Source organism: Neopelma chrysocephalum, unplaced genomic scaffold (genome assembly GCF_003984885.1).
Source record: "Neopelma chrysocephalum unplaced genomic scaffold, ASM398488v2 Primary Assembly neopelma1_26, whole genome shotgun sequence".
Classification (NCBI taxonomy): domain Eukaryota; kingdom Metazoa; phylum Chordata; class Aves; order Passeriformes; family Pipridae; genus Neopelma; species Neopelma chrysocephalum.
This window is the reverse complement of record NW_020897695.1, coordinates 24,101,756-24,126,081: the sequence shown is the minus strand read 5'-3', so window position 1 is coordinate 24,126,081 and position 24,326 is coordinate 24,101,756. Positions and strand designations below refer to the sequence as shown.

The 24,326-nt window shown below is 40.2% G+C and overlaps 1 protein-coding gene and 1 long non-coding RNA gene across 19 annotated transcripts in view; one reads left to right on the top strand and one right to left on the bottom strand.

Annotated features, from left to right (window-relative positions):
- The window catches only part of TNS3 (tensin 3), a 222,944-nt gene that overhangs the window by 69,479 nt on the left and 129,139 nt on the right, over window positions 1–24,326 (bottom strand). For all 18 annotated transcript variants that reach the window (XR_003533048.1, XM_027675943.1, XM_027675957.1 and 15 more), the window contains one exon: window positions 2,504–3,763. Coding sequence is in view for 17 of the 18 variants with exons in the window: in XM_027675943.1 (XP_027531744.1) it covers window positions 2,504–3,763 (1,260 nt within the window). In the remaining variant the exon portion in view is untranslated. The remainder of the gene's footprint in view (window positions 1–2,503; window positions 3,764–24,326) is intronic.
- LOC113964095 lies at window positions 1,453–22,779 on the top strand. The gene is made up of 3 exons (XR_003533049.1): window positions 1,453–1,691; window positions 22,317–22,409; window positions 22,693–22,779. It is a non-coding gene; the product is annotated as an uncharacterized LOC113964095 (long non-coding RNA).

Below are 24,326 nucleotides of genomic sequence, written 5' to 3'. Positions count from 1 at the left end.
ACTCAGACCATTCAGTCCTGATTTGCCAACTCCCTCCATCACAGGCAAATTCATTCTCTTAATATACTTGTTAGGTCAAGGACTGTTTAAGTCACGGGGTATAGAGCTTCCCCTAAAACCTGACTGTGTAAGATCAGCCATTGTGAGCAACTGCTGTTTTGGCTATGCTTTATTCATGGCTATTTCTTCATCACCATAGCAGCCAGCATTTCTTTGTGCTATCAGTTACAGTTCCTGTGCCGCAGTAGTTTAAATAGCTAATTAACTGCCTGCTTATCTTAACTCTATAAAATTCTATGAGGCTACTCCAAGGTAAGATAAACCACATCCAACACATTCAGGATTATGGCCACTCCTCCCAGCTTTATGTCATCAGCAAACTTGCTGAGGAGGCACTCTACCCCTTCATCCAAGTCATCAGTAAATTAAACAAGACTAGACTCAGTACTTGATCCCTGAGCTACAGGCATCCAACTAGACTGTGCCAATGATCACAACCTGCTGAGACCTGACTTGCAGCCAGTTCTCAATCCAGTTACTCAGATCAATGGTGTATCAAGGGAAAAACACTCCAGTGTTCCTAATTCTTAACATTCTTTCAGTTAAATTGCTTTTTCCCCTTGTTGCATTGTGCACGCCATGCACAAATAATTCTGTTATATATCAATGGGGCAAGTCTAGATATGTAAATAAATACATTCTACAGCATTTGGAAAATCAGCGTGTGCTGGTGAACTCCTAGTCTCAAGCAGAGGTGACAGCACGCCACATATGTGTTGTTTTAGCTTTGGAACCATGAGCAGGTTTAAAATCAAACTCTTGCTAGTCTGAACTGAATGTTACTTGCAGAAGTCAGAAACAGAACATTTTAGCACTTGACATAAAGACAAACTTTAAAAAATTATTATTATTGTGCTAAAACTACACAAAGTAATTAATTTTTTTTAAATATTGTTTAAGGGCTGTTCTTATGTTACTTCCTGACTACTAATTCTCTAAAACAAATCCTCTTCCAGAACATGCCCCAAGGACACTGGTCTTTATTTACTTGACTTTAAAAATGGAAGTGACTCCTACTTCCTTTGGGAGATGACCAAAATTTTTGAGAAAAATTCAAATATCTCTTTTAGCTTCATATATTTAAACACACAACTGTAAAAGGTGGCTTATTCTGAGCGACCTTTTTATCCCCTTCACTAGATTTACTGTATTTAAGGAGAAGAGTTCTCTCCTGTTGAAAAAAATCTCAATTCGTCCATCAGTCAATAATTTGAAAAGATTCAAGAGAATTACAAACTAATCAATATCACAAAATGCATATCATTTATTAAAAATAAGCAGTGAAGCATCTCTCATATATTCATCATGGATTTCTGGACTTCTTTAGTCTTCAGTTACCCTCCTAAACAGAAAATTGTGATTTCTCCTTCTTTACAAGCATCCCATCCTTAATCACGTGCGGCCTGCACATTAAAAGAAACCACACACTAGTCAGGCACATGCATCGTTGAATGGTTTAGCATATCCTACAGGGCTTGAGCTGAAGCAGCTCATTTGTGTTCAGTGAGGCCACGGGCACATCTTCTGTCATGTCAGCTCCTCAAATCACGGAGACACAAACTATTCTTTCATTGCACCATGACTGGAGACAGGAAGAGGGAGAAGAGGAAGATGGAAGGGGAGGAAGGAAGGTAAGGGGAAATGTCCTGCCAGAGGAATTGGACCACATAGACTCTTCAAACACGACAGTAAGACCAGCAAGAGCTTGTTTGTCATAAATTTTAGCTACATCATTAATAACAGGTTTCAGTGAACTTAGCCAGAGGCAGACTACTCATCCTTTTGCAAAGCTGCTAGTTCTAGTAGCATCACTTAGGCAATATATTCAGCAAGTGTTGCATTATTTAATTCCACCAATTCATTTCTGCAGTCATTTCAGAACCAGAGATTACAAGCAAGCACTGGGGCGTGTGAATTTTTAAACAGAAAAAGGTTTCAGAAAGAGCATGTTTTAAAATACTTTACTGGAAAATATTACATTATTTATAGAAATATTGCATAAAAAATTTAATGCCAGCAGCATTGCACTAAACTTGAACATAAAGTTGTTGGAGCTTTTTCTCCTACTTTAAATGGAAATAATGAAAAAAATATAATAATGAAAAAAAATAAACTATAGATGCCTTCAAAAAATGTCTCAATGTACAAATTCTGCTCCCTTAAATTTACAGCAGCAAAAAATCCCAACTGATGATCCATAACAGGTAAGAACTTGCTGAACAGTACTTTTTTCAAGAAAAAACCAAGTACCCACAAAACTCACTTATCTTACATCAATTTGATTCCATAATATCTTGGATTGTTACGTAAAGAGGATATCAGAAATAATCCCTTGATAATCATCCTCAAAGTTTTAAGTCATGACCTGAGGGTCCTGTTGTACCATATCATGAACACACAGGTGCTAGAAAAAGCATTATGTTCAGAAAGTATTACAGCTTACCATGCTGGGAGTGATTCCTGTTTGTGACCGCTAATTTCTCATGGCCTACAGGACTAATCTCAAACTCTTGCACATTTACATCAAGGCTGGCAAAGCCATTTACTTGATTTCCATCGCTGGTGACAGTGTTAATGCGGGTTGGGATAGGTTCAAATGTAGGGTCTAACTCCAAGATGAGCCTGTTCAGTTGTTCAATGGACTGATCAATATCCAAAGTTGGAGAAGCTGGCAAGTCCCCAGCGTTCTGTCCTAGATTCAGGCCATTTGTGTTCCTCTGAAGCACTAGCCTTGACTTAAAACTCTCAGCACTTGCATGTTCCTCAGCTTCTGCAGCCCCCAGCATACTTCCTAGTCCTCTCTGCACAGCATCTCTGCTGCTGGAGCCACGTGTTGGCGTGTTTGGGACTCGAGATTGGCTCTGGACATTGCCCAAATTCTCCACAGCGTTATGAATGCCAACCCTAATTTCATTCTCTGGGGCAAAACCATATTGGTGAGCAGTGACCATCTGCTGCTGGCGCACCCAGGTCTGAGTAGAGTAGTTACTTGGGCCATAGGCTTGAGGACGGGCTGAGTCAGAAGGATTCTGTTGCAATTGCTGAGTTGACTTTGGCTCAGTTCTTGCAAATGATCTCTCATAGAGGAGATCCACACCAATTCCCAGGTCTGCAGCAAAAGCATTATGATGCTCTTCCCCAGCATTACTTCCAAAGCCATCTGAAAGCAGTGAGTTCTGACTGCTCTTGTGACAACTAAAGTTTCCTAGGTGGGTGGAGTGCTGCCCTTCTGAGGAAGACAAAGTTCCAATGCTGTCCACACTGTGAAGGTCATGATTAGGCATTTCGTCATCCAGAATATCAGTCTCCCTGTCCTTCACTTTGGTGACTCCATTCATGTGAACTTGAGCTGGCACTATGTGGTGAGTCCCACTGTACTTGCTTTGAGCATCAGTCATATCCTTGGTGGTGTTCACAGAATCCTCCAGACCAAAGCCATTAAGGAGCTGGTCCAGTTCTGCCTTCTCTTGTGGGCTCAGACCACATTTGACTCCTGGCATACGGTGTTCCTCAGTCTTGTCTGTCCTGATGGAAGCTGTGGAGTGTCCTGAATCACTACCAACAGACAGGGTATGATCACTGTGATCAGGACTGCCAGTCACAGGAGCACCCTGAGCAACACCAGGGATGTTGCTGTCTGAAGAGCTCTTCTTTCTCACTTTTGCATAGAGACTGCCATCAATGGGACCTTGGGTATGCAGCACTGTGGAGAGATAAGTGAAAAGAAAGGGAGACATAAGGAGAAGGTATGATATAAGGATTTTGACTGGTGTCATACCACAATGAAGTATTGCTAACACTAATGGTATTGTTTACTCTACAACTACAGCAAACCACCAATGGCATTATCTTCTTTCATTTTACATTTCAATTTATAACAGTTTTCTAGACTAAAATACATGCCATTTATAGAGCAAGATCAAATATAATTCACTCTTTTTATGCTGTTTTGAATGCATATTTATAGCTCCACAAACTCTTCATCTATGTTTGAAGAATCACGCTATTACAGCACTAGAAATTTGAGAGGTAGCTACTATGCATTCCATTCAGAGCAAGAACAGTAGGAACCTACCAGCAATTCTTGCCTTCAGTATACGTATTATATTAGTTCATGCTATTTGACAGTCTAACTACACTATGAAGAATCATTTTCTCCCTTTCTTGGTGGTGCAAGGACAAAACAAGCTTTCAATCAGAGTTGCAGTCCTTGGAATATATATAAGGCCTCTTCACAAAGGATGCACAAGTAAATATTAGAGTATGAAATTTCCACACGTGTGGAGGATCTAGTATGCGTTGCATGGTTTTCTTTCAAAAAAGGACTAATGAACTCAAGTAGATGGCTCCACTGAAGCAACTATATTGACTTTGATGCCAGAACTGTTATTGGTATCTGTAAACCCTGCTGCTTTTTGCTATCTCAAGACATGCATCCTGTATTTTTATTCTGATCTACTGATTTTCTTTCATGTTGCAGCCATCATTATTTCTGTTCAATAACTAACAAAAAATGAATATAAAACATGCAGCAGAAAGTCAAGAGAATCAAAGTTAAAGATTCAAATCTCAGCCTCAGAATTGTCTCCTACATACATGTTTTATCACACATGTAACATTTTAGATATTATGCTTTATTGCAAATAGAAATCACATAAAATATATACTCGACAATAACAGACTTTTTCATGCTGTGATTTCTCATAAGCTGTGACTTCTAGGACAATGAAGCACACTTGGCACTTCATGTGGAAGTATTGAGTAACTATTAGGTGATGCTTTTCTGTTTGCTTAGTTTTGAGTTTAAAAACTAGAAAAGAAACCAATTAAAAACCTGCTTTGTTTGGAGTAGTTGAATATCCTGACACAACACAGACTTGAAGAGGTTACAGATCTGAACTGGAACACAGTTAAGTAAATACCGAACTTGTATATTTGAACTATTACAAAGTCTTCCTGTCTGACTTTTCTCCTACGCACAGTGCTGTAAACCCTTCAGACATGCCAGTCAGTCATAAACACTTCACACCAGATCAAACATTCTAGCATGCACATTTAATTCTCCTTGCAGAAATGTTAAGTACAAAAAACCTGTCAAATTCTTAAGTACAGCTATGGAAGCAATGGAAAACCTTTGTGTATTTCCCTCTGTTAGCCTTCCCTGTACCATCACACAGTACCATCCAAGCACAGTAACAGCAGTACAAACAAGAAGACGGACAGACTGACAGTGGACTACTGACCTGAGTGTCTTCCACATGTGCACTCTGTAAGATTCAGAGAAAACCCTGTCCAGTACTTCAACCCCTTCCAGTACTTCAACCCTAATACAAAATTATCAAATTTATTCTGCATGTTGCCTGGAACACTAAGCAACCACAAACTATTTGGGGGTCTTCCGACTGTGAACTGTACAGCTTCCATTCTGAAGAAGAGATGCGAGTTCATCTTATTAAAAACTCATTTAGGAAAAATAAAAAAGAGCAAAAACCACAAACAGAAAATGGAATACAAAGAAACCTACAGCCACATAATTGGATTATAAATATCAAGAATTATTCATCCCCCCTCTTTATGTTTCCACTTAAAACAAAGAAAGTTTTTTTTAGAAAGCTAGGGTTTTTTCTCTTCAATCTGTATAGTAATGTTACACACAAACTGGAAAATGTACAAAAATAATTCTCAATTTTTTTTTTTTTTTTTTTTTTTAATGGGGTTAAGAATTAGCCCCATTGGGTATAAATATGAACACAGCTTTCAGAGGATAGGGGCTTAGTTGCTTACGCTCATAGTTTGCTGTTTACCTATGAAGTATGCAAACTAAAGAGGCGCTGTGCAGGACACCGTGCCGGCCCGGGGGCTTCGCGCGGGCGGGAAACTTCCGCGCTGCGCGCACGGAGCTCCGCGCCTGGCCGGTGGCCCTGAACACGCCATGCGGGACCCCGCTAGGCTCGGGGGCTGCTGCAGGCGCTGTGCAGGACACCGCGCCGGCCCGGGGGCTTCGCGCCGCGCGCGCTCTGCGCGCGCGGTTTTGGGCCCCAGGCAAGGCCGCGGCAGGAGAAAGGAGAGAGAGGGGGAGCCTTGCCAGCGAGCACTGCACCCCCGTGGAAGATGAGAGCACAGCTTCGGAGCACACAGAGGTTTGCCGTTCCAGGTTTGGGGAGGGAGGGAGAGGGGGAGGGGGACGGAGCAGAGGGATGGGTGTTGAGCTGGCCATGGGGGTCCTTCGACTGGCGGGTGGGAGAGCAGGGCTGTCCCGTATGAAACATCACATCACATGTGAGCAGTGCACCTGGAATTTGTGGTAACACAGTGGGGGAAGGATAAGGTCTGGGTGGACAGAGGGTTCTTTTGATTGATGGGGGTCCCGGCCAGGCTGGGGCCTTGTAAGGTACCTCAGCCTTGGACAGGTACGGGGGCCAGAACGGTTGGTCGGTTGGTTTGTCTGTTTGTCTATTTATTTCTTTCGTTTTGGCTCTCCTGCGGCTACTGCCCAGGTTTGGCATGTTCTGGATATATTTGCTTTGCTCTGTTACAACCTGAAAGAGTGGGCAGGACAAAGGGTTGTTACTGGAAATAAAAGACTTGCCCAAATCGTTCTAACAGGAACGTAGCCTATGTACCCCTGTGTGGTTGCGAGCTATGCTGGCGAGGGTTCATGCCTTCGGTAGGGTCGCCCATGCCAGACAGGTCGAAACCATAGGACCAGATAAACTACATCCCTGGGCAGGATGAGCTCATTAGCCTTCTGGCAGTCATCCTAGGAGAAGGACAACTCTCATCCCAAACCCGGGCAGATGGAGCTCGCTTAGCCCTGGAAGGCCATCCATCTCAGAGAAGGTCACTCTAATCAAACCTACGTCCTGAGGACCTCGCTGCCACCGTCCAAGCTTGCTCGGCCCTGGCAGATGAACCTCAGGATTAAAGGGTGGGTTCAGTTCCGCGCATACTGCATCTCACCTAAAAAATCCATTGCGCAGGCTTGAAGGCTTTACCCACATGCAAAAAGTCCTGTAGCGACGGGCGAGGGTCGAAACGGTAGGTGAAAGATGCACTGGGAGCCGCAGACTCAACCCTGCATGCAGGCGGTTCAGGATATTGGTCATTTGAGACTGACGGAGATGAGAGTCTCTTGGGGCAGCACCCTGAACGACCAAGCAGCCTTTTCAAGGACAGCACTGCTTGCTCCACTCGGAGAGGGGCCTAGAAAAGGTGGCCTAAACAAAGCTCATCTCCACCTTCACCCGGTTGGTTAACCGCAGACCGACGGGCATCTTCTTCCAATGCGGTCGCACAAAGAGCAAAAGACAAAGGCATGCACCTGCCTCCAAAGGTGTACTCAAATTAACTCTAGCATGTTGGAACATCAGAACCATGCTCGATTCTGCCAATAGTGGACGTCCTGAGCGACGTTCTGCCCTAATTGCCCATGAACTGGCTCGTCTCAACATCGACATTGCTGCTCTCAGTGAAGTTCGCCTTCACGAGGAAGGCAGCCTCAGAGAACATGGTGCCGGTTACACACTCTTCTGGTCAGGTAAGCCCAGAACCGAAAAACATCTCTCAGGTGTCGGCTTCATGATCAAAAACTCCATTGTCCCTAAACTCGAAAATCTGCCGACAGGTCACTCTGACCGCATTATCTCCCTACGCCTTCCACTAAACAACAAGCAACACGTTGTCATCTTCAGTATATATGCCCCAACTCTCCAAGCTGACCCTGCTGAAAAAGATAAATTTTACACTGACCCGCGCTGTCTTACCCAAAAGGTGCCCGCAGATGATAAGATCATTATCCTTGGTGATTTCAACGCCAGAGTAGGTAAGAATTTTGAAGCCTGGAAAGGAGTATTAGGCAAGCATGGTGTTGGAAACTGCAACGATAATGGTCGACTTCTGCTAGAATTCTGTGCGGAGCAACAGTTCACCATCACCAATACTATCTTTCAGCAGAAAAATAGTCTGAAGACAACCTGGATGCACCCCAGGTCTAAGCATTGGCACCTCACTGATTATGTCTTGGTGCGACAGAGAGATGTCCGCGATGTCCTCCATACCCGCGTGATGCCCAGCGCAGAATGTCAAACAGACCATCGGCTTGTGCGCTGTAAACTCAACCTTTATCTCAAATTCAAACCCAAGAGGGGCAGTATCCCAAGGAGAAGACTCCAAGTTAACGATCTCCAATCAGCCACAGTAAGAGAAAGATTCCAGGCAAACCTTCAAACTAAGCTTGATAACCATTCCACAGATTCTGCAGTTTCCTCTCCCGAAACAATTTGGCAGCATATTAAAAGTAGCATCCTGCAATCCTCTGAAGAATCCTTAGGGTTCTCCCTCAAGAAGAACAAGGACTGGTTTGATGAAAATAATCAAGAAATCCAGGAATTGTTGAGGAAGAAGAGAACCGCCCACCAAGCACACCTTGCACTGCCTTCCTGTCACGCTAGAAAAACAGCCTTTCGTCTTGCTTGCAGCAAGCTCCAACAGAAACTCCGTGACATCCAGAACAAATGGTGGACCGATCTAGCTGCAAAAACTCAACTATGTGCAGATACAGGGGATCACAAAGGATTCTATGAGGCCCTGAAAACAGCATACGGGCCTACATACCAAGTCCAAAGCCCACTACTCAGTGCAGATGGTCAAACGCTTCTGACAGATCAAACCTCCATTCTGAATAGATGGTCTGAACACTTTCAGACTCTTTTCAGTACCAACCGTGTAGTACAAGACTCAGCAATTCAGTCCATCACACAACAACCAGTGAAATACGAATTGGATACTGCCCCCACTCTAGGGGAAACCCTCAAGGCCATACAGCAGGTGAAAATCGGCAAGGCAGCTGGGGTTGATGGAATCCCACCTGAAGTCTGGAAACATGGGGGCCTTGCACTCCATGCTAAATTTCATGAGCTTGTGGTGCGCTGTTGGGAACTAGGCGAACTACCTTCAGACCTTCGTGATGCAGTCATCATCACCTTGTATAAGAAGAAAGGTACTAAATCAGACTGTTCAAATTATCGTGGTATTACTCTGCTCTCCATTGCTGGCAAAATCTTGGCAAGAATACTCCTGAACAGACTAATACCCGCTATAGCAGAAGAAATTCTACCTGAAAGTCAGTGTGGCTTCAGAGCCAACAGGAGCACCACAGACATGATATTTGTTCTCAGACAACTGCAAGAGAAGTGTAGGGAACAGAACAAAGGTCTCTATGTAACCTTTGTCGACCTCACCAAGGCATTCGATACTGTGAGCAGAAAAGGTCTTTGGCAGATTTTGGAATGTTTAGGTTGTCCCCCCAAGTTCCTTAAAATGATCATCTCACTTCATGAGGATCAGCACGGCCAAGTCAGATATGGCAACACACTTTCTGAGCCCTTTCTAATAAAGAATGGTGTGAAACAAGGCTGCGTTCTCGCTCCTACCCTATTCACAGTCTTTTTCAGTATGATGCTTCAAAGGGCCTCGGCAGACCTCGATGATCAGGACGGTATCTACATTCGATATCGTACTGATGGAAGCCTATTCAACCTAAGGCGACTGAAGGCCCATACTAAGACCCTAAACCATCTTGTCCGGGAGCTGCTCTATGCTGATGACGCCGCCCTTGTTGCCCACACAGAAGCAGCTCTGCAGCGTTTAACATCCTGCTTTGCAGAGGCTGCTGAGCTCTTTGGGCTGGAAGTCAGCTTAAAGAAGACAGAAGTTCTCCATCAGCCTGCACCTCAGGAAGTCCCCCACCGTCCCCACATCACCATCGGCCAGTCAGAACTCAATTCAGTCCAACAGTTTAATTACCTAGGCAGCCTCATCTCCTCAGATGGTAAGATTGATGGGGAGATAGACAATAGGTTAGCGAAGGCATACAGTGCTTTTGGAAAACTCCATAAACGAGTCTGGCGTAATAAACACTTGAAGAAAAGCACCAAGATCAGTGTTTACAGAGCCATAGTGCTGTCTACTCTTTTATATGGTTCCGAATCATGGGTCATCTACCGCCACCACCTGCGTCTCCTAGAACGCTTCCATCAACGCTGCCTCCGTACAATCCTTAACATCCATTGGTCAGACTATGTGACCAATACATCTGTTCTCGAACAGGCAGCAATTACGAGTATTGAGGCCATGCTCCTGAGAACGCAACTGCGTTGGGCAGGGCACATCTCTAGGATGAAGGACCACCGCCTCCCTAAGATCCTGCTCTATGGTGAACTTGCCACTGGCTGCCGCAAGAGAGGAGCTCCAAAGAAAAGATACAAGGACTCCCTGAAGCAACAACTCAGCCTCGGGCATATTGATCACCATAACTGGTCCACTCTGGCCTCTAATCGGGAGGCCTGGAGACAGACCATTTATAACGCTGCTGATGCTTTTGAGAAGGCACGCAGGATCACTCTTGAGGAGAAAAGACAACGCAGAAAGAATCGAGCCTTGCAGAATATACCATCTAAGGAGTCTTTCTGCTGTGTCTTTTGCAACCGGACTTGCCTTTCTCGTATTGGCCTTTTTAGCCACCAACGCGCTTGCATGAAAAATGGGTAGAGCCCTTCCCAAATCTTCGTTCGCGAAGCCTAGCCATGATGATGATGCAAACTAAAGCAGGTGCCTCTTTCCATCAGATTTCAGATTGGATACAACAACTTTAAAATATTTAGGACTTTGTTGGGATTTTGCTTTTTTCAAATTCTGACTATTTTGCATTTTTTAGAGACTGTTCTTCTTCATACTGCATTTATGTGTTAGTACAAAGCTTAGCCTTAAACTACTTCAAGTATTCTGAGATATCTTTGAAGTAAGTTTAAAAGTATCTTTTTCTGATAAATGTCAAAGTTAAATAGCTGGTTTTGAACTCTCAAATTATCCCATTGCTAAAACATTTAATTAATTACCACTCAAATCTCAGTTTTAATCTGAGCTATAGTTTGTAGTGAACACTGAGACTGTAAAAAGTTTCATGCTTGTCTGAATGGTTAGCATTACCTGTTAAGTGTCAAGGAAGGAAGCGGGAATGCTTTGGGCTAGTAAATCAGGTGAAAGGAAGAAAAACTCTGCTAGAGGAATTTCCCCCTCCCCTAACCTGTCATGTAGATGAATGAAAATATCTTTTTTGCAAACACTTTTCCAAAATTACTTGAAAGCATAGATGTCTACTACACTGAAGAATGACATTTGCACCCCTTAGAAGCCCGATTGATAAAGAGATACTGGTGGGAACAAGAGTCTTTCTGGGACTTCTCATAGGGTTTGGCTCAGAACAGTCCCCCCCAAAAAACTGGTTAGAACAGAGGCAGCAAACGTAAGAGACTGAAAGGTTCATGGCCAGGAGAGAAAAGCTTACATACATGAGTCTGCATATGTTCATGAGTCTGTATATGGAAACAACTGGTCTGGAGCTTCAGCAGTAACCATGTTTTTGTTACAATATGGTAATTGTTAAAAATAAAATCTCTGAAATTGGAAATTTTTCTAAAATTACTAGAGCCACTTTATATAAGCAACTGACAACTGTGAGTTGTCTGGGCTTCCCAATTATTACATATGCAAATGAATCACACAAACCTGTCAGAACTGAACACCATGGCTGAAGGGATTATGTCTGCACAATAACATCTCTGTGAAATATTTTGTCAGCATAACAGTGGCAATCAGGTTTTGTGGCATTCAGTGTCTCACCCTACTACCTCAAGATTGCTAGTATGCAGAATGCTGGATTAAAATGCCTGAGCATCTGTGAACATGAGTATTATCTTACTCAGTGCCAGCCTAAAACTGTTCTTAACCAAGAAAACAACCACTTAGTAAGAACAACGTCACAATGAAATAAATCAACAGCTTATATTTTATGCATGCTGCACTGTTATCTGATAAATGTAGATTATTTAAATTGGAAGGAAATGCACATACACGAGAGGAGAACCAAGAACTCAACATGACTAAATGCGCAAGCAGTTTACCAGGATTCCCAGTCCTGCATGAACCATTTAAAGTGAACATTCAGCTATATAAAAAAGAAATTTAAGCTGCATAAGAAAAATGTAATCGGTAAAGTGTGAGAACCAGATGTCTTACTTAAGTATCCATATCTGAAAGTCTGGTCCACTGTCAGGTTTCAAAAATCCCTAAGGCAATTTCTTAAAGCAGTGGCTTCCCAAACAGAGGTCTCACTGGTCACAAGTAGGATGGTCAGAGCCTGGCAGACATTACTTTTGATATTTATGCTAGAGCTCAAGGAGTCATATTATGTTATGTGTCTACAAGTGAAGTGAGAAAACAGAAAAGTTTGGGACCTGCTGATTTTTGGCTCTGAATTTAAATATCAATACGATATTGCTAGATGTCACAAAGAAATACCTGTGATTGTAGATCAAAACAATTTACTTGCAACTAGACATTTTGCTCTACTAGACAGCTGCCTTTTTAGGAACAAAAAATTATCACTCTGCATTATAAACAGATGAGAAAGAATGAGACCTGCAGTTAAACACAAATCCAGCTGTTCTGATGAGTCTCCAGCAGGGCTGTTCTCCATCTGTTCATCCCCCCAGCCTGTATTGATATCAGGGGATGTCCCAACCCAGGTCCAGCATCTTGCAGTTGGTCTTATTAAATTTAAACTATACAAACTATATATATATATATATATATAAAAATCATATTTATAAAAACTATATATATATATAGTTTATTTTTTCATAAAACTAGGACAAATGAACTATTCAAATACTATAAACCTCCAAAATACAAGGTTTTGAAGTTGTTCTTATGTAACACCTTCTTTTCATATGCTACCTTTTTTCTTAATCATAATTTTAGAATATGACTTCACTAGGACTTTTGGACTTCACTTTACCCTGGTCTTCATTCATATTTTTCAAAAAGAAGTGATAACCAACTTAATTGCAAAAGTTAATCTATGCATATAGGTAGGGAAAATTTTTGAACAGAGAAAATGAGAAAATATAATGGCAGTACAACATTTTATTCTATTCACCTTGCTAAGTGATGGTACCACAGAGCATTCAACACCTCATCTCCATGCACAACTCAATCCCTGCCCTCATTTTTTTTTCCAAGGAAGCAACACTCTGTAAAATGCAGGAGTAACACAGCTGTCAAAAAACAAGGAAAGTTCACAATGGAGACCTAAGAAATGCTGGAATTTAGTTAACCAAACCAAAGGGACCCACTTTCTTTCAGCCTAACTGCTCTTCCCAGGAGCTGTTCGAGCTCTCTGAACTGCCCAGGCTCAAGCCCCATTACATTCCCACACCAAGTGTGAATTACACACACCCCCCGCCCCCACATCAGGGACTCCCCTACAAATGAAAACCTCAAAGCAAAGGGTATGTGTATATTTTTATTCCTCTACCTAATACACAAAGAGCAACTTATTTAAAAACTAGGACCTGAAATACTAACACATACCAAATTTAGTGGCACCCTTCGAAGTCTGTGTTTTCCTGGCACTTCCCTCCTTAAAATCCAAATATACAAAGGCAGGCTTGTGAATTAAAGATTTCAGTCTTTCAGTATTTTGACTTGTCCCCACAGCTACCCCCTGTCCATTCACCACTTGGGAAAACACATACCAATGAAAGCCAGTTAGGTAAACTCATATACCACAAATTCAGCAAGAGCTGTTCTGATTCAGTCCACCTGAACAAAACCAGGATGGCTGCAAATACACAAACCTTTGCAAACTGTACCCTTGTTCATGTTGCAGCAGGAAACATTACAGAAGATCTGGATTATTTTTTTCAACCTCATAAATAAATATTTTTACCTTCAGGCAAACCTGGACAAGTCCAGAGCTGCATTCCATCAAAGTTAAATCTTTTTCTGTGTGCTTTCCTTTCCTTTCTCCCTCTCAAACAAAGACAGGCCTTCATTCCTTGCAAGTTCTTCCTGTATATTTCCTATAAAATCCATACAGAAATACGTGTGGTTTGTATTTCCAGCTCTCGAACCACAACAAAGCTTCTTATCTCTTTACTAGGCACAGTCAGGAACTTTCTGCAATAGTTAATCAGTAGCTCATTTAAATCAACTAATATTCTCTAAGCAAAACTATGCACAGAGGAAAGTCAAAGTTAGGGTAAAACCCCTAGCTTTAAAAGGCCAAAAATGCCTCTACTCCCGCTGTTTGAGCTGCAGCTGCTGTTCCTGCTCCTGGAGGTAAATGGTCTTGCTAAAGAATCATGAGACTTGTATCAGCCAGAAAAAGCAAATAAAAATGTGAACACAAGGGAGGAGCCTGGAGGGACAATCAAGTTCAATGAAATCCGAACTACTGCAGCTAAGGAGAAACGGAAATGTGTTGGTTAAAAAGGTAATACAATCTACAAGCTATTTCCTTACAGTGGTTCTTTTCACAGACTGTTTCCATATCCAAATGAAGCTATGTGAGTTTTTGGCATCTTTTTTCCTAAAACAAACAGCTGCTAGAAAAACCTGTTCTCCTGCACTGAACAATCAGCTACTGCTCTCAAGCTCCCAGACCCCAGCAGGCTTTGCCTTCTCTGTCTTTGGGATGACTCACCTCAAACTAGGGGGAAGCGAACCTGTTAGTTCCTCCTTTAATAACAGCTGTATCTCACCACACAGCAGCTCACAAAATTTTGCTCTAAACGTTACTCCAAATGTACATGTGCATCACCGCCAGACAGCTGTGGCCCTGGACAACATTCATTTTCTATTTCAGGGACTGTCAGCACTTGAATGACTTCTCAGTTGAACAATGGATAAAAGTGGCTCTTGTATCCTCAAAATAAATCTACCTGTTCATTGTTAATGTAAGAGTTAGAAGTTCAAACCTAAATGAGAAAGCACACACTTTTTGGTTCAAGTGTTTCTGTTCTTGCAAAGCGGTAAATGGCTGCACATGAAACAAGTCAGGACTGATAAAAGACACAAAGCACACAACACAAGCTATGCTGGCAGTACTTTCCAAGAACCAGACAACTGGCTCTCTCTTTTGGGATGATGCAAAAATGCTTTTAAGCTGGGAACTTCCTGCATCTGCCTTGAAGATATGAAAAGAAACAAAAATGTGTATTAAAAACTCTTGATGCAAAACGATGAGTCTCACTTAAGACACAAACTTAGTTTTAGTGTCACTGCATTTTGGTTCTCTGTGAGGAAAAAATCCCAACTGTTTTCCTCGCTTCAGTTTCAGGCCTCTTTTGCTCCTTCATAAGCCTGAATTGCAGTACTTGATGATTTTGGACTATTAACAGTCTGCATGCTTGAATACAGGCTGAGGCTCAACACTGACACCTGCAGTTAGCTAGATTACTAGAAGAAACATAATAGCATTTCTACATAAATTAATTCATCCTATAGATAGTTTACCTGCAACAAATTCATTCAGGCAAATCACCATGTTGCTCAAATTTTATTGTTCTAGATACAGAACAATACTGGTGCTCTTAGTGGTGCTCCATCACAAGAATGCTTTGGAATAACCACTGGTTAAACCTATCCATGGACGTGTTTAGAAAGATGTTCTCAAACCACATCACTCAACCAGTTTTGCTGATGCTTCTGCTGTTATCAGTTCCAGGCTTTCTGGGACACATCACCCTTTGCAGTACTACGTACTTCTGGTTGCATATTCCCACATCTGAGGGCTATCAGATTACTGGGTGTGCCATGTATAGAAGATCTAAATTCTGTTAAGTGAGGCTTCAAGATATACCTCTTCAAAGCTTTTATGCTGACTGTTGCAAGTACAGATGATACCTGAACTGATGGAGAGTTGCACTTAGTGCAACTCTCAAACTGTGATATAAAAAGCAGGTCTTGATTTGGTAAATGGGTACAAGGCTGTGAGATCAATTCCTAGTTCATAAACATTCATCTGGCAATCCTTTAATACATTTTTAAAGAGTTTTTAGAAAATTATAATTTGAGGATAACAGAATTGACTGGAAAGGAAGAAAAAAGGTATGAAGCCATCTTCTATCCAAGACATTCAAGCAAAGGCTAATGTTCATATATGCATTACATTTTGAAAAAATCTAGTTTTCCAACATGAAATAGTAGTAGCAAACTCATCAGGAAGATGTTTGGTTTGCTATCCTTCTCAAGTCCCTGACTGTTACAGAAAATAAAGGAGGCTGAAGAAAACAAGGCATGTATCACAAAAACAAAAAGTGAAAAAATACTCTGAAAGGAAACGAACTGAGGGGAATTGTTAGTAAGATGCTAACAGGCAGGACGCACAGGCTCACGAGGTCCTTAAACTTTGAATGTTTTGAGAAGCAAAAAAGAGGGCATCCAAAACCCCACAGAACCTTTATGCTGTGCAAAGGTTAACGTGCATAGGAATAGTTGTGCTTTCGAAAGAATTTGTAATGGGAAAGCTAGAAACTTAGCTTAGGAAGCCTGCAAAGTGCCTTCTCAAGAGGGTTAGATTTTTTTTCCCCCCTCTGCAGTCCAGAGGGGGTTGCAGAGAGAGCTGTCTTCTCTCTCTCTCTGCTATGCCAGAGAGAGATAACCCTAACAGACATGTACAAAGGCCTTGGAAAGGCAGGCGGGGGTGTGGAGAAACAGAGAGGATAAAAGGGCCCTGGAGAAGGGCCCAAAGTTGCGTTTTTCTCCCTGGGGCCCTTTGCTTAAATAGCACTGTCAGGTATTTGTAAGTTTCTCGTGTTCTGGACTTCTAAATAAACTTTTGAATTCTTTCCACTGCCTTGGATGGGGTACCTGTGTATCTTACTTTACAGGTGTATTTCCCAAACATTCAAAAGGATCACATTTGTACTGTAATGGTTTTACAAGTACACTGGAGCAAGAAAATGTGCTTCACAAAGCACAAGCTTCTAGACCAGAGGCTGGCTGCTGTCCAGCCAATATGGAACAGAGGCAGAGCCAGCCAGCACAAACTCACCCTTAGCATACTACTGTAATATAACATCCCACTTTTGCCCACCTGGGATCAAAAGAAAATAATACTTGTGCCATGATCCAAAGTACAAAGAACAGACATTTACTACTGCAACCCAATATACAGAAGCTATTGTGTCATTTTGATTCTACTTCTGCAAACTTTTTTCAGCCATTTTAAGCAAAGACTTAACTTGAAGTACCTTGTACTTGGATAACCAGCAAAAGAACAACAAAACATCACGGTACAGAAACATTGCCACAAGTACAAAATACTAAGCAAAGTTTAAGGCCTTTCAAAGTCATTGAACTACATGAAACTATTTCCCTTCCTTCATACCAAAACCAAAGCCCATCTTCAGGAACACTTCATGAATTTGCAAGTGTATACTCCAAATGTTGAGGTTTAGAATTCATGATTATTCTTCCTTACAGCTGGAACAGCACACACACAGTGAACTGTGGCATTTCTCTTACTATACCACTAGGCTTTCAGCAAGAATTAGTTATGCTCATTAAGTGTAAAATAGTGGAAAAACACTGGTTGCTGAAAACTGTACAGGACCACAGTATAAAACAAAAAGGCTTAAAGGGGCCATCTAAAAGGTCAACATAATTAATTTGCTCTTTCTGTTAAGTATGGAACGTGTAATTTCACAATATTGCCATTATTAATAAAATTGCTGCACCATGCTATGGCACCTTTAATAAACTGATCTTTAGGTGTTTCTAAACAGGTCCACATATTGAAAAGGGAAGTTAAGGCACACATACATTTAGCAGAGTTTTCTGATTTCCTAATTTGCTTGTAGAACTTAAAAGTTTTGCACTGGGACTCAAGAGACTCGTGAGTTATTTTCAAGTATTACAGCAATAGTAGAAGCAATATATAGTAAGCTTATATGATGATAATTATAGTATTTACTTTTCTCAAAAAAAAGTACTTGAAGATGATCTACACATGCTCAATACAAGCATATACTAACACAATAAGTTATGTGTATTTAGTGGAAAATTTATATTGTACCTAAATGACTTAGAAACAAATGTTCTTCATATAAAAAATATTTTACATGTATTTACTGAAAGGGAGACACGGTATATCTCGACACCAGAAGCCTAAGATGAGCTTCAGAAGTTTAGCAAGTCTCTCAAATGGGTAACAGATTAGGAAACATTCTTCAAGGTGCAGAATAAGATAAGAGAAACAATATCTAGCCCGTACTACTTGAGAGACAAGTAGCTCTTCAAAACTGAGACACTGAAGTAATAAAGTTGTGGGACTCAGAAGGACTAGTCTTTTATGATTCTCTTTTCTGAAGTCAAGAAAAAAAACACCAGCACATATATATTAAGTGGTTATGCAAGTACTAATACCACCTTGAAAATACATGCAAAGGGGAAAAAACCCTCTCTATGGCTCGCTAAAGAGAACCACTATTTGTAGAAGATGTTTGCTGCAGAAACCTTTCCATGAAAAGTTCTCAGTTCTTCAGTATTTGATGTATATATTCAATGGCAGAAACTTAGCACGTATGCTTAATTAACCTGTGTGCCAGATTGAACAAAACGGACAGTTACAGGATAATCCAAATAAATCCCAGCATGCCAAATTTGCTGGAAGAGCCCTCCTTCAAAACCAACGTGTGTCATAGAACCAAGGCTACCTGATCCACCTTCATAACAAGCCACCTTCATAACAAAAAAACACATTTTGCACAAGCTGTAAGCAGAAATTCGTCAGGCCTTTCTAATCAGCAGAACACGTTTACTGATGGGCAGAAAAGGGTGAACATCACACCACAAAATCATTAGTCTTCTTATGAAGGGAGTGGTGCAGTGGCTAGCTGAAATCCTGAAGCAGGACCAAGAGGAAAGAGTCAATGGAAAGAAATCTAGCCAAAAAAGGCAAGGTACGTGATGTTGAAAGACCAGCTAAAGGGCAGAACAATATGATTACTTCAGGATTTACCAAAAAGAAGATTGCTATTGCTTCATGGTGGCCTAAAAAAACCCAAGAAAATTCCAACCAATTTCATGCTGTCTGTTGTTTTGTAAGTCTTCCCAGAGATTTGTCATTCAACAATTATGACTAATTCGGCATCATAACTCACAAGTGCATTCATGCACATGCATTGATTTTATGACCTCTAACATCATGTGCAAATGGTGCCATGACTGATTATGCCCTTCACATTTTCTTTGGTTACTGGACTCAACATTCATATATATATGACGTGCAAGGTAGTTCAGTGTATGCATGCTTTGGTGCAGACACAGAAACAGGACTTAAATGCTTCTCTTTCTGGTCTTAGGAAAGTCACAGAACAAGCAAGCACCAAATCCTAATTTGAATTTTGGTTTGTTTCTTCCAGTTACACTTTTAATCTCCAATGCTTTATTCCCAAGCAAGTCAGGTGTTAAAATATATCCAATAAAAAAATATATCCAATACCTTCACCATCATGAAAGTTATTTTTCCTTGTCTAATGAAGCTAACCAGGTGGGATGCCCTATTGCCTTCATAACAAAGAAGAAGAGTTGTTGCGGGTGCAGAGAGGAAAGCGGGTGCAGAGAGGAAAGCAACTGTGGCAGAGGTTTGCCTTTCAGAACTTTTTATTCAACCTGGTCCACTAAGCAGCTTGTAAGATTTGGCAAAGAGGCTTATACTGTCGTATCTGTACATAGAAGGAGATATTGATTTGGACATTATGCTTAAATTAACAATATTAACAACCATAGACTGTAGTTGACATGACTAAGAAACAAGTACACGCTAAAAGGTAAATGCAGGCCTGCTCAAAAATGCATATAACCTGGGCAAAGATAGGCTTGGTTGAAAAAGCAGCATTACATGATCCCTAAGATAATGCTAGACACAGTCTAGCATTTGTTGCCTTCCTCCTAGTTTCTACTGTCTGAATCTTCCTGTGCTGAAGAGAGAAGTCTTTTGCATAGTCTTACAAAAATACAACAGCAAAAGATATTTGAATGTACCATAAACTACCTTAAACATCTATTAAACCACTCAAATTTCACCCTGTGGTCTTTGGGTCTAAAAGTGTAACAAAAGCTTTTGGCAAAGGGCTAGTGAATAAATCCTTGGGATAACAACAGTGCTTATTACTCACACAGGACAGAAATAAATTGGAAGACATTAAAATGCTTTTTTTAAAAAGCAAATAGTTGGCTCTGCAGTAGCTTTGAAAGTAATTGACGGGTGCAACCCATGCTTCAAATAAACCTGTGCACTGTTAAAGACATTGATACTGGGGGGTGTGGAGGCAAGGGTAGCAAGAAATGGAAGTAGAGGTAGTTAGAGGCACATGGAAAAAAACAGGTGCCTAGGGTAAATGCCTAGGAGACCCTGCTTCTGTTCTTGTCTTCAAACATAAGACTTTCATTATTTAGGTTAGTTATAACTATTCTTCTCTGGCTCTTAGCCAGAGGGATTGTTGGAAGGATTCTCTTTTATTTGAGATAAGTTTAAACTCAGCAGCACTGAAAAATGGTACCTAGCAAAATCAATGTCCCAGGGCCCTAAGTAAAATGCACATAATTCCTCACTTCAGACACTGCCTTATCAGTACGCTTACATGTTAGGGGAAAAGGTAGAAAATAGCTTTCAGTGTAACTGGACAGGCCAAGTTCTGGAACTCAGCTTAACACTTCAGCAAATACTCCAGACTTTCAAAGAAGTATTCAGTATATCTTAAGAGATATTATTTTAAAAGAGCCAAAAAAGTCACTTTAAATTAGTAAATCCCTTGAAAGTCTAGCCCCTGGCTACACTTAACGGTTGGCTCTTATCTGACCTATCCAAAATATTACAATAAATTTCTTTTTGGTAACAAAATAAAGCAAAAAACAACAACAATAACCAAAAAAAACCACAAACACCAAACCAAGGGAAAAAAAAAAAACAACACAAACCAACCATCCAAACAAAAAAAAACAACCAAAGCAACAACAAAAAACCCAGACAAAAAAAAAACCAAACCCAAAACACACAACAAAAAACCCACACGAAACACAACCGAAAATCCCAAATCCCCAAAACATGAAAATGAGAGTCCAGAGCAAATATAGTCCAGAGCAATCTTAGCTTATCAAGCACAATATTGAAAACACCTGTGTGAACTTATATTTACTCCCTAACATACTGAGCTAACAAAAAATTTAAGCTGCAGTTCTTTTACAATTAATGCTGTATTAATGGAGGAAAAGAAAGAGAATTGACTATTGCTGCACACTTAGAAATGAAACCTTGTAATTCCATGTTTTCATTCAATAGTGTTAACATACAAAAGAAACAATTTTATATTATTTTTTCTTCAACTCGTTGTCACCTTCATGATTAAGTGGACTAACGAGTTTTACATTATATATGTTTTAAAAAAAGGAACATACAGAGCTTCAAGAAATAAAAGACTTAAGTTTCCTCAGAGAAAAATCAATGAAAGACAGACACTCCAAGGCATTTCAGATACTGTTTCAAGCTGGCAGCATTTTACAGTGTAAATGTTTCTATCTTCTATAGGGGTGTCTATTTTCTCTGACAGACAGAGGGAAATTGCTGGAGGCCACTTTTTCATCCTTACCTTCTATCACATCTCTTTGTCTCAAAGAATATTGCAGCCAACTGGTAACTACAAGTTGGAATTACCATTTATTCAGTACCAATTTATCCTTCAGCTTCACTCACCAGAAATGGCATAAAAGCTGCTGTTTTCTTAGATAGTCATCTGCATTCCTGTTAAGGTACCAAAGTTTTGCCTCAGCCCTTGAGTTTTGCAATACTGAAGGGGCCCTCTGGGAAAAACAAGTGTTTAACTACATGTGAGGGCACCTCCCTACTGAATAGCTATTTACTTTGGGTTGAAGAGGAGAAGAAAATTTCAATAAAAGTCAAACATCCCATCTCATCACATGACATGGTTGCATACCAGAATGCTAGCTATTGCCTACACAGAGACACTTCTCAGATACTATTCTTTACGAAAAGAAAAAGAGCAGGAACAAACCAGTTTATAAATAATTGACAATTTTTGACTGATTATTGCTGATTACAGTTACAGAAGGCTAGAGAATTTGTAAAGCAACATTCTTGAGATCTAGGAATTTGGATTCACTCAGTCTACCCTATTAAATTATAAACATCTTTTTGTTGCCAAAGCTGTTTCTTTTCTAATTATCAAACACTGTTAAGCAAGCAAACATAGTTTGCTAGGAAATAAATAGCAAGGTTTTGTTGAGAAAGATACTTAAGTACCTTAAGTTCCTGCCTTATAAATTATTTAAAAGTAATTCTCTTGTCATTTTAAGCAATTTCTAACAGTGCACATGTGCTTTTCTTTCCACAGATTGTAGAGTTGGAAGACAAAAGAGTGCAGAGGGACTTAGTGGTTGTTAAAATAAACAATATGTCTTAAAATGGAACACTGAACAAGAACCAGGTGCATTTCTGCTGCCAATTCACTGAATTCAAACACTATTTTGGCAAACAGTAAACTTTCGGCTAACCAGTTTTATTTAAAAACAAATAAATCCTGTATCTCAACCAACTGAATGTTGCAAACACAAATGGCATGTTCTCTCTAGAATAATTTTAGCATGCTATCATGATTACTATTACATAATCAAATAATTTAAATTAATTTCTGCTCTTTGGAAATACATTTAATTATTATTTTAATATCTTTTTATTTTAACTTTTTTTTAATCTGATTTTATTTTTAGAACACCTCAGAGCCTAGGCTTGTACCAGGATCCACCGGTGGGCTCTGCACAAACTGATGGTTTCCATCTTCCAAAAGAAGACTTGCACTTTCATCAGGAGGGAAGTGTTTAACAACAGTATCTCTTATGCACTATGCCAATAATGTTGAAAATTATCACTGAGAACTAAAAAGAACCCTCAACAAAAGAGAAAAACCTTTACCATTTACCTCATCCCTCTAGGGAGCTTTTTTCAAAATTATTTGTCATTTGGTAATGGAGATTTTGGTATTAGAAGACACTACACATGTGTGGCTACAGGTATTATATCTTTGTGGTCAACTTGCTATTTTGTAGGAAATGAGCGACCTTTTATAAATCCATACACATCTACTGTATGGTAAGTGATGCTTTAAAGAATAAAGTAAGAGTACTCAGCAAGATCAAAATCAATTTCTGTTCCTTCCTACCACAAGATCCTTCCTGACTTCAAAACCACAGGAAAAGCAATGGCAATTATGCTAGACTTCTACATGGCAGTAGGAAGACCTAATTCTTGTGATTGCAAATCCTACATGTGACTGCATACTTTTAAATCAGTGTCACGGTATTCTCTGTCAAGGAGGAGGAAATCTGATACAAATTGAGAATTAGAAACTTAATATAATTTTCAGTCTATTATGGAGGACCACTTCCCAAGGGATCTGAATAGAAACAGTATTTATGAGAAGAAACACAAATAATTTAATGCTTTCCAATTGTCAAAATTCCTTAAGAATGTTAAGAATGAAGGATAAGGAACTAAATTCAGACAGCAAACTATCCATAGCCTGGCTATATTCAACACATGTACACAACATTATTAACAAAGTGTTCAAGATCATTTAAAGGCAACTGCTTCGGTCTGTAATACTGTATCATGCCAGCAAACCAAGAGACCTTGGGAACATTTTTATTTTATCATATCCTTTTGTCTTTTTTTCTTTTGGTAATAAGGCCAAATAGTTGTATGATTTCAAAAGACACATGCTGCTTTCTTGTTCACTTCTAAATTTTTTATTTAAACACATCAGCTTGGAAATAGCTATTCCACACACAATATACCTACAAAGCAAATTTTGTTCACTTCACAAGGCTCCTTTGTAGCCTTCCTTAGTAAGAAATTTCATAGGCCTACATTTTTTAAATTCACAAAAAGGTGTATAACTGTAATATAGGAATCATCTGTCACAGTAACATCTCATACTATTCCTACTGAAATTCCTGTGGGAAAACAGGTCCAAATAAAATCATGAAGACCAGTTCCTACATAAAGCTAGGAGTTTAACTTAATGTGAAGTAGATCTGAAACAGGCACTCTGTATGAGACTTCCCTGATCCTTAAACATACCACCACTGTTATGCACTTTCAAATGCACCACATTTTGCACCTTAATCTTTTCTGAAATACAGAAAAGATTCTCTCTCTGCCTTCAGGATTGTGGCTAAAGGCTTCAGATTCAAGGGTTTTTGACTTAGATCACTTTCTGAATGTGAAGTCAGCCTCTCCTCTTAGTGGTCTCTCACCTGTAGTGAAAACTAGGACTCAATACACCTTTTTAATGTACAAGCGAGATACGGAACATCTGCACAAACCATAAAGAGAAGCCTGCCCC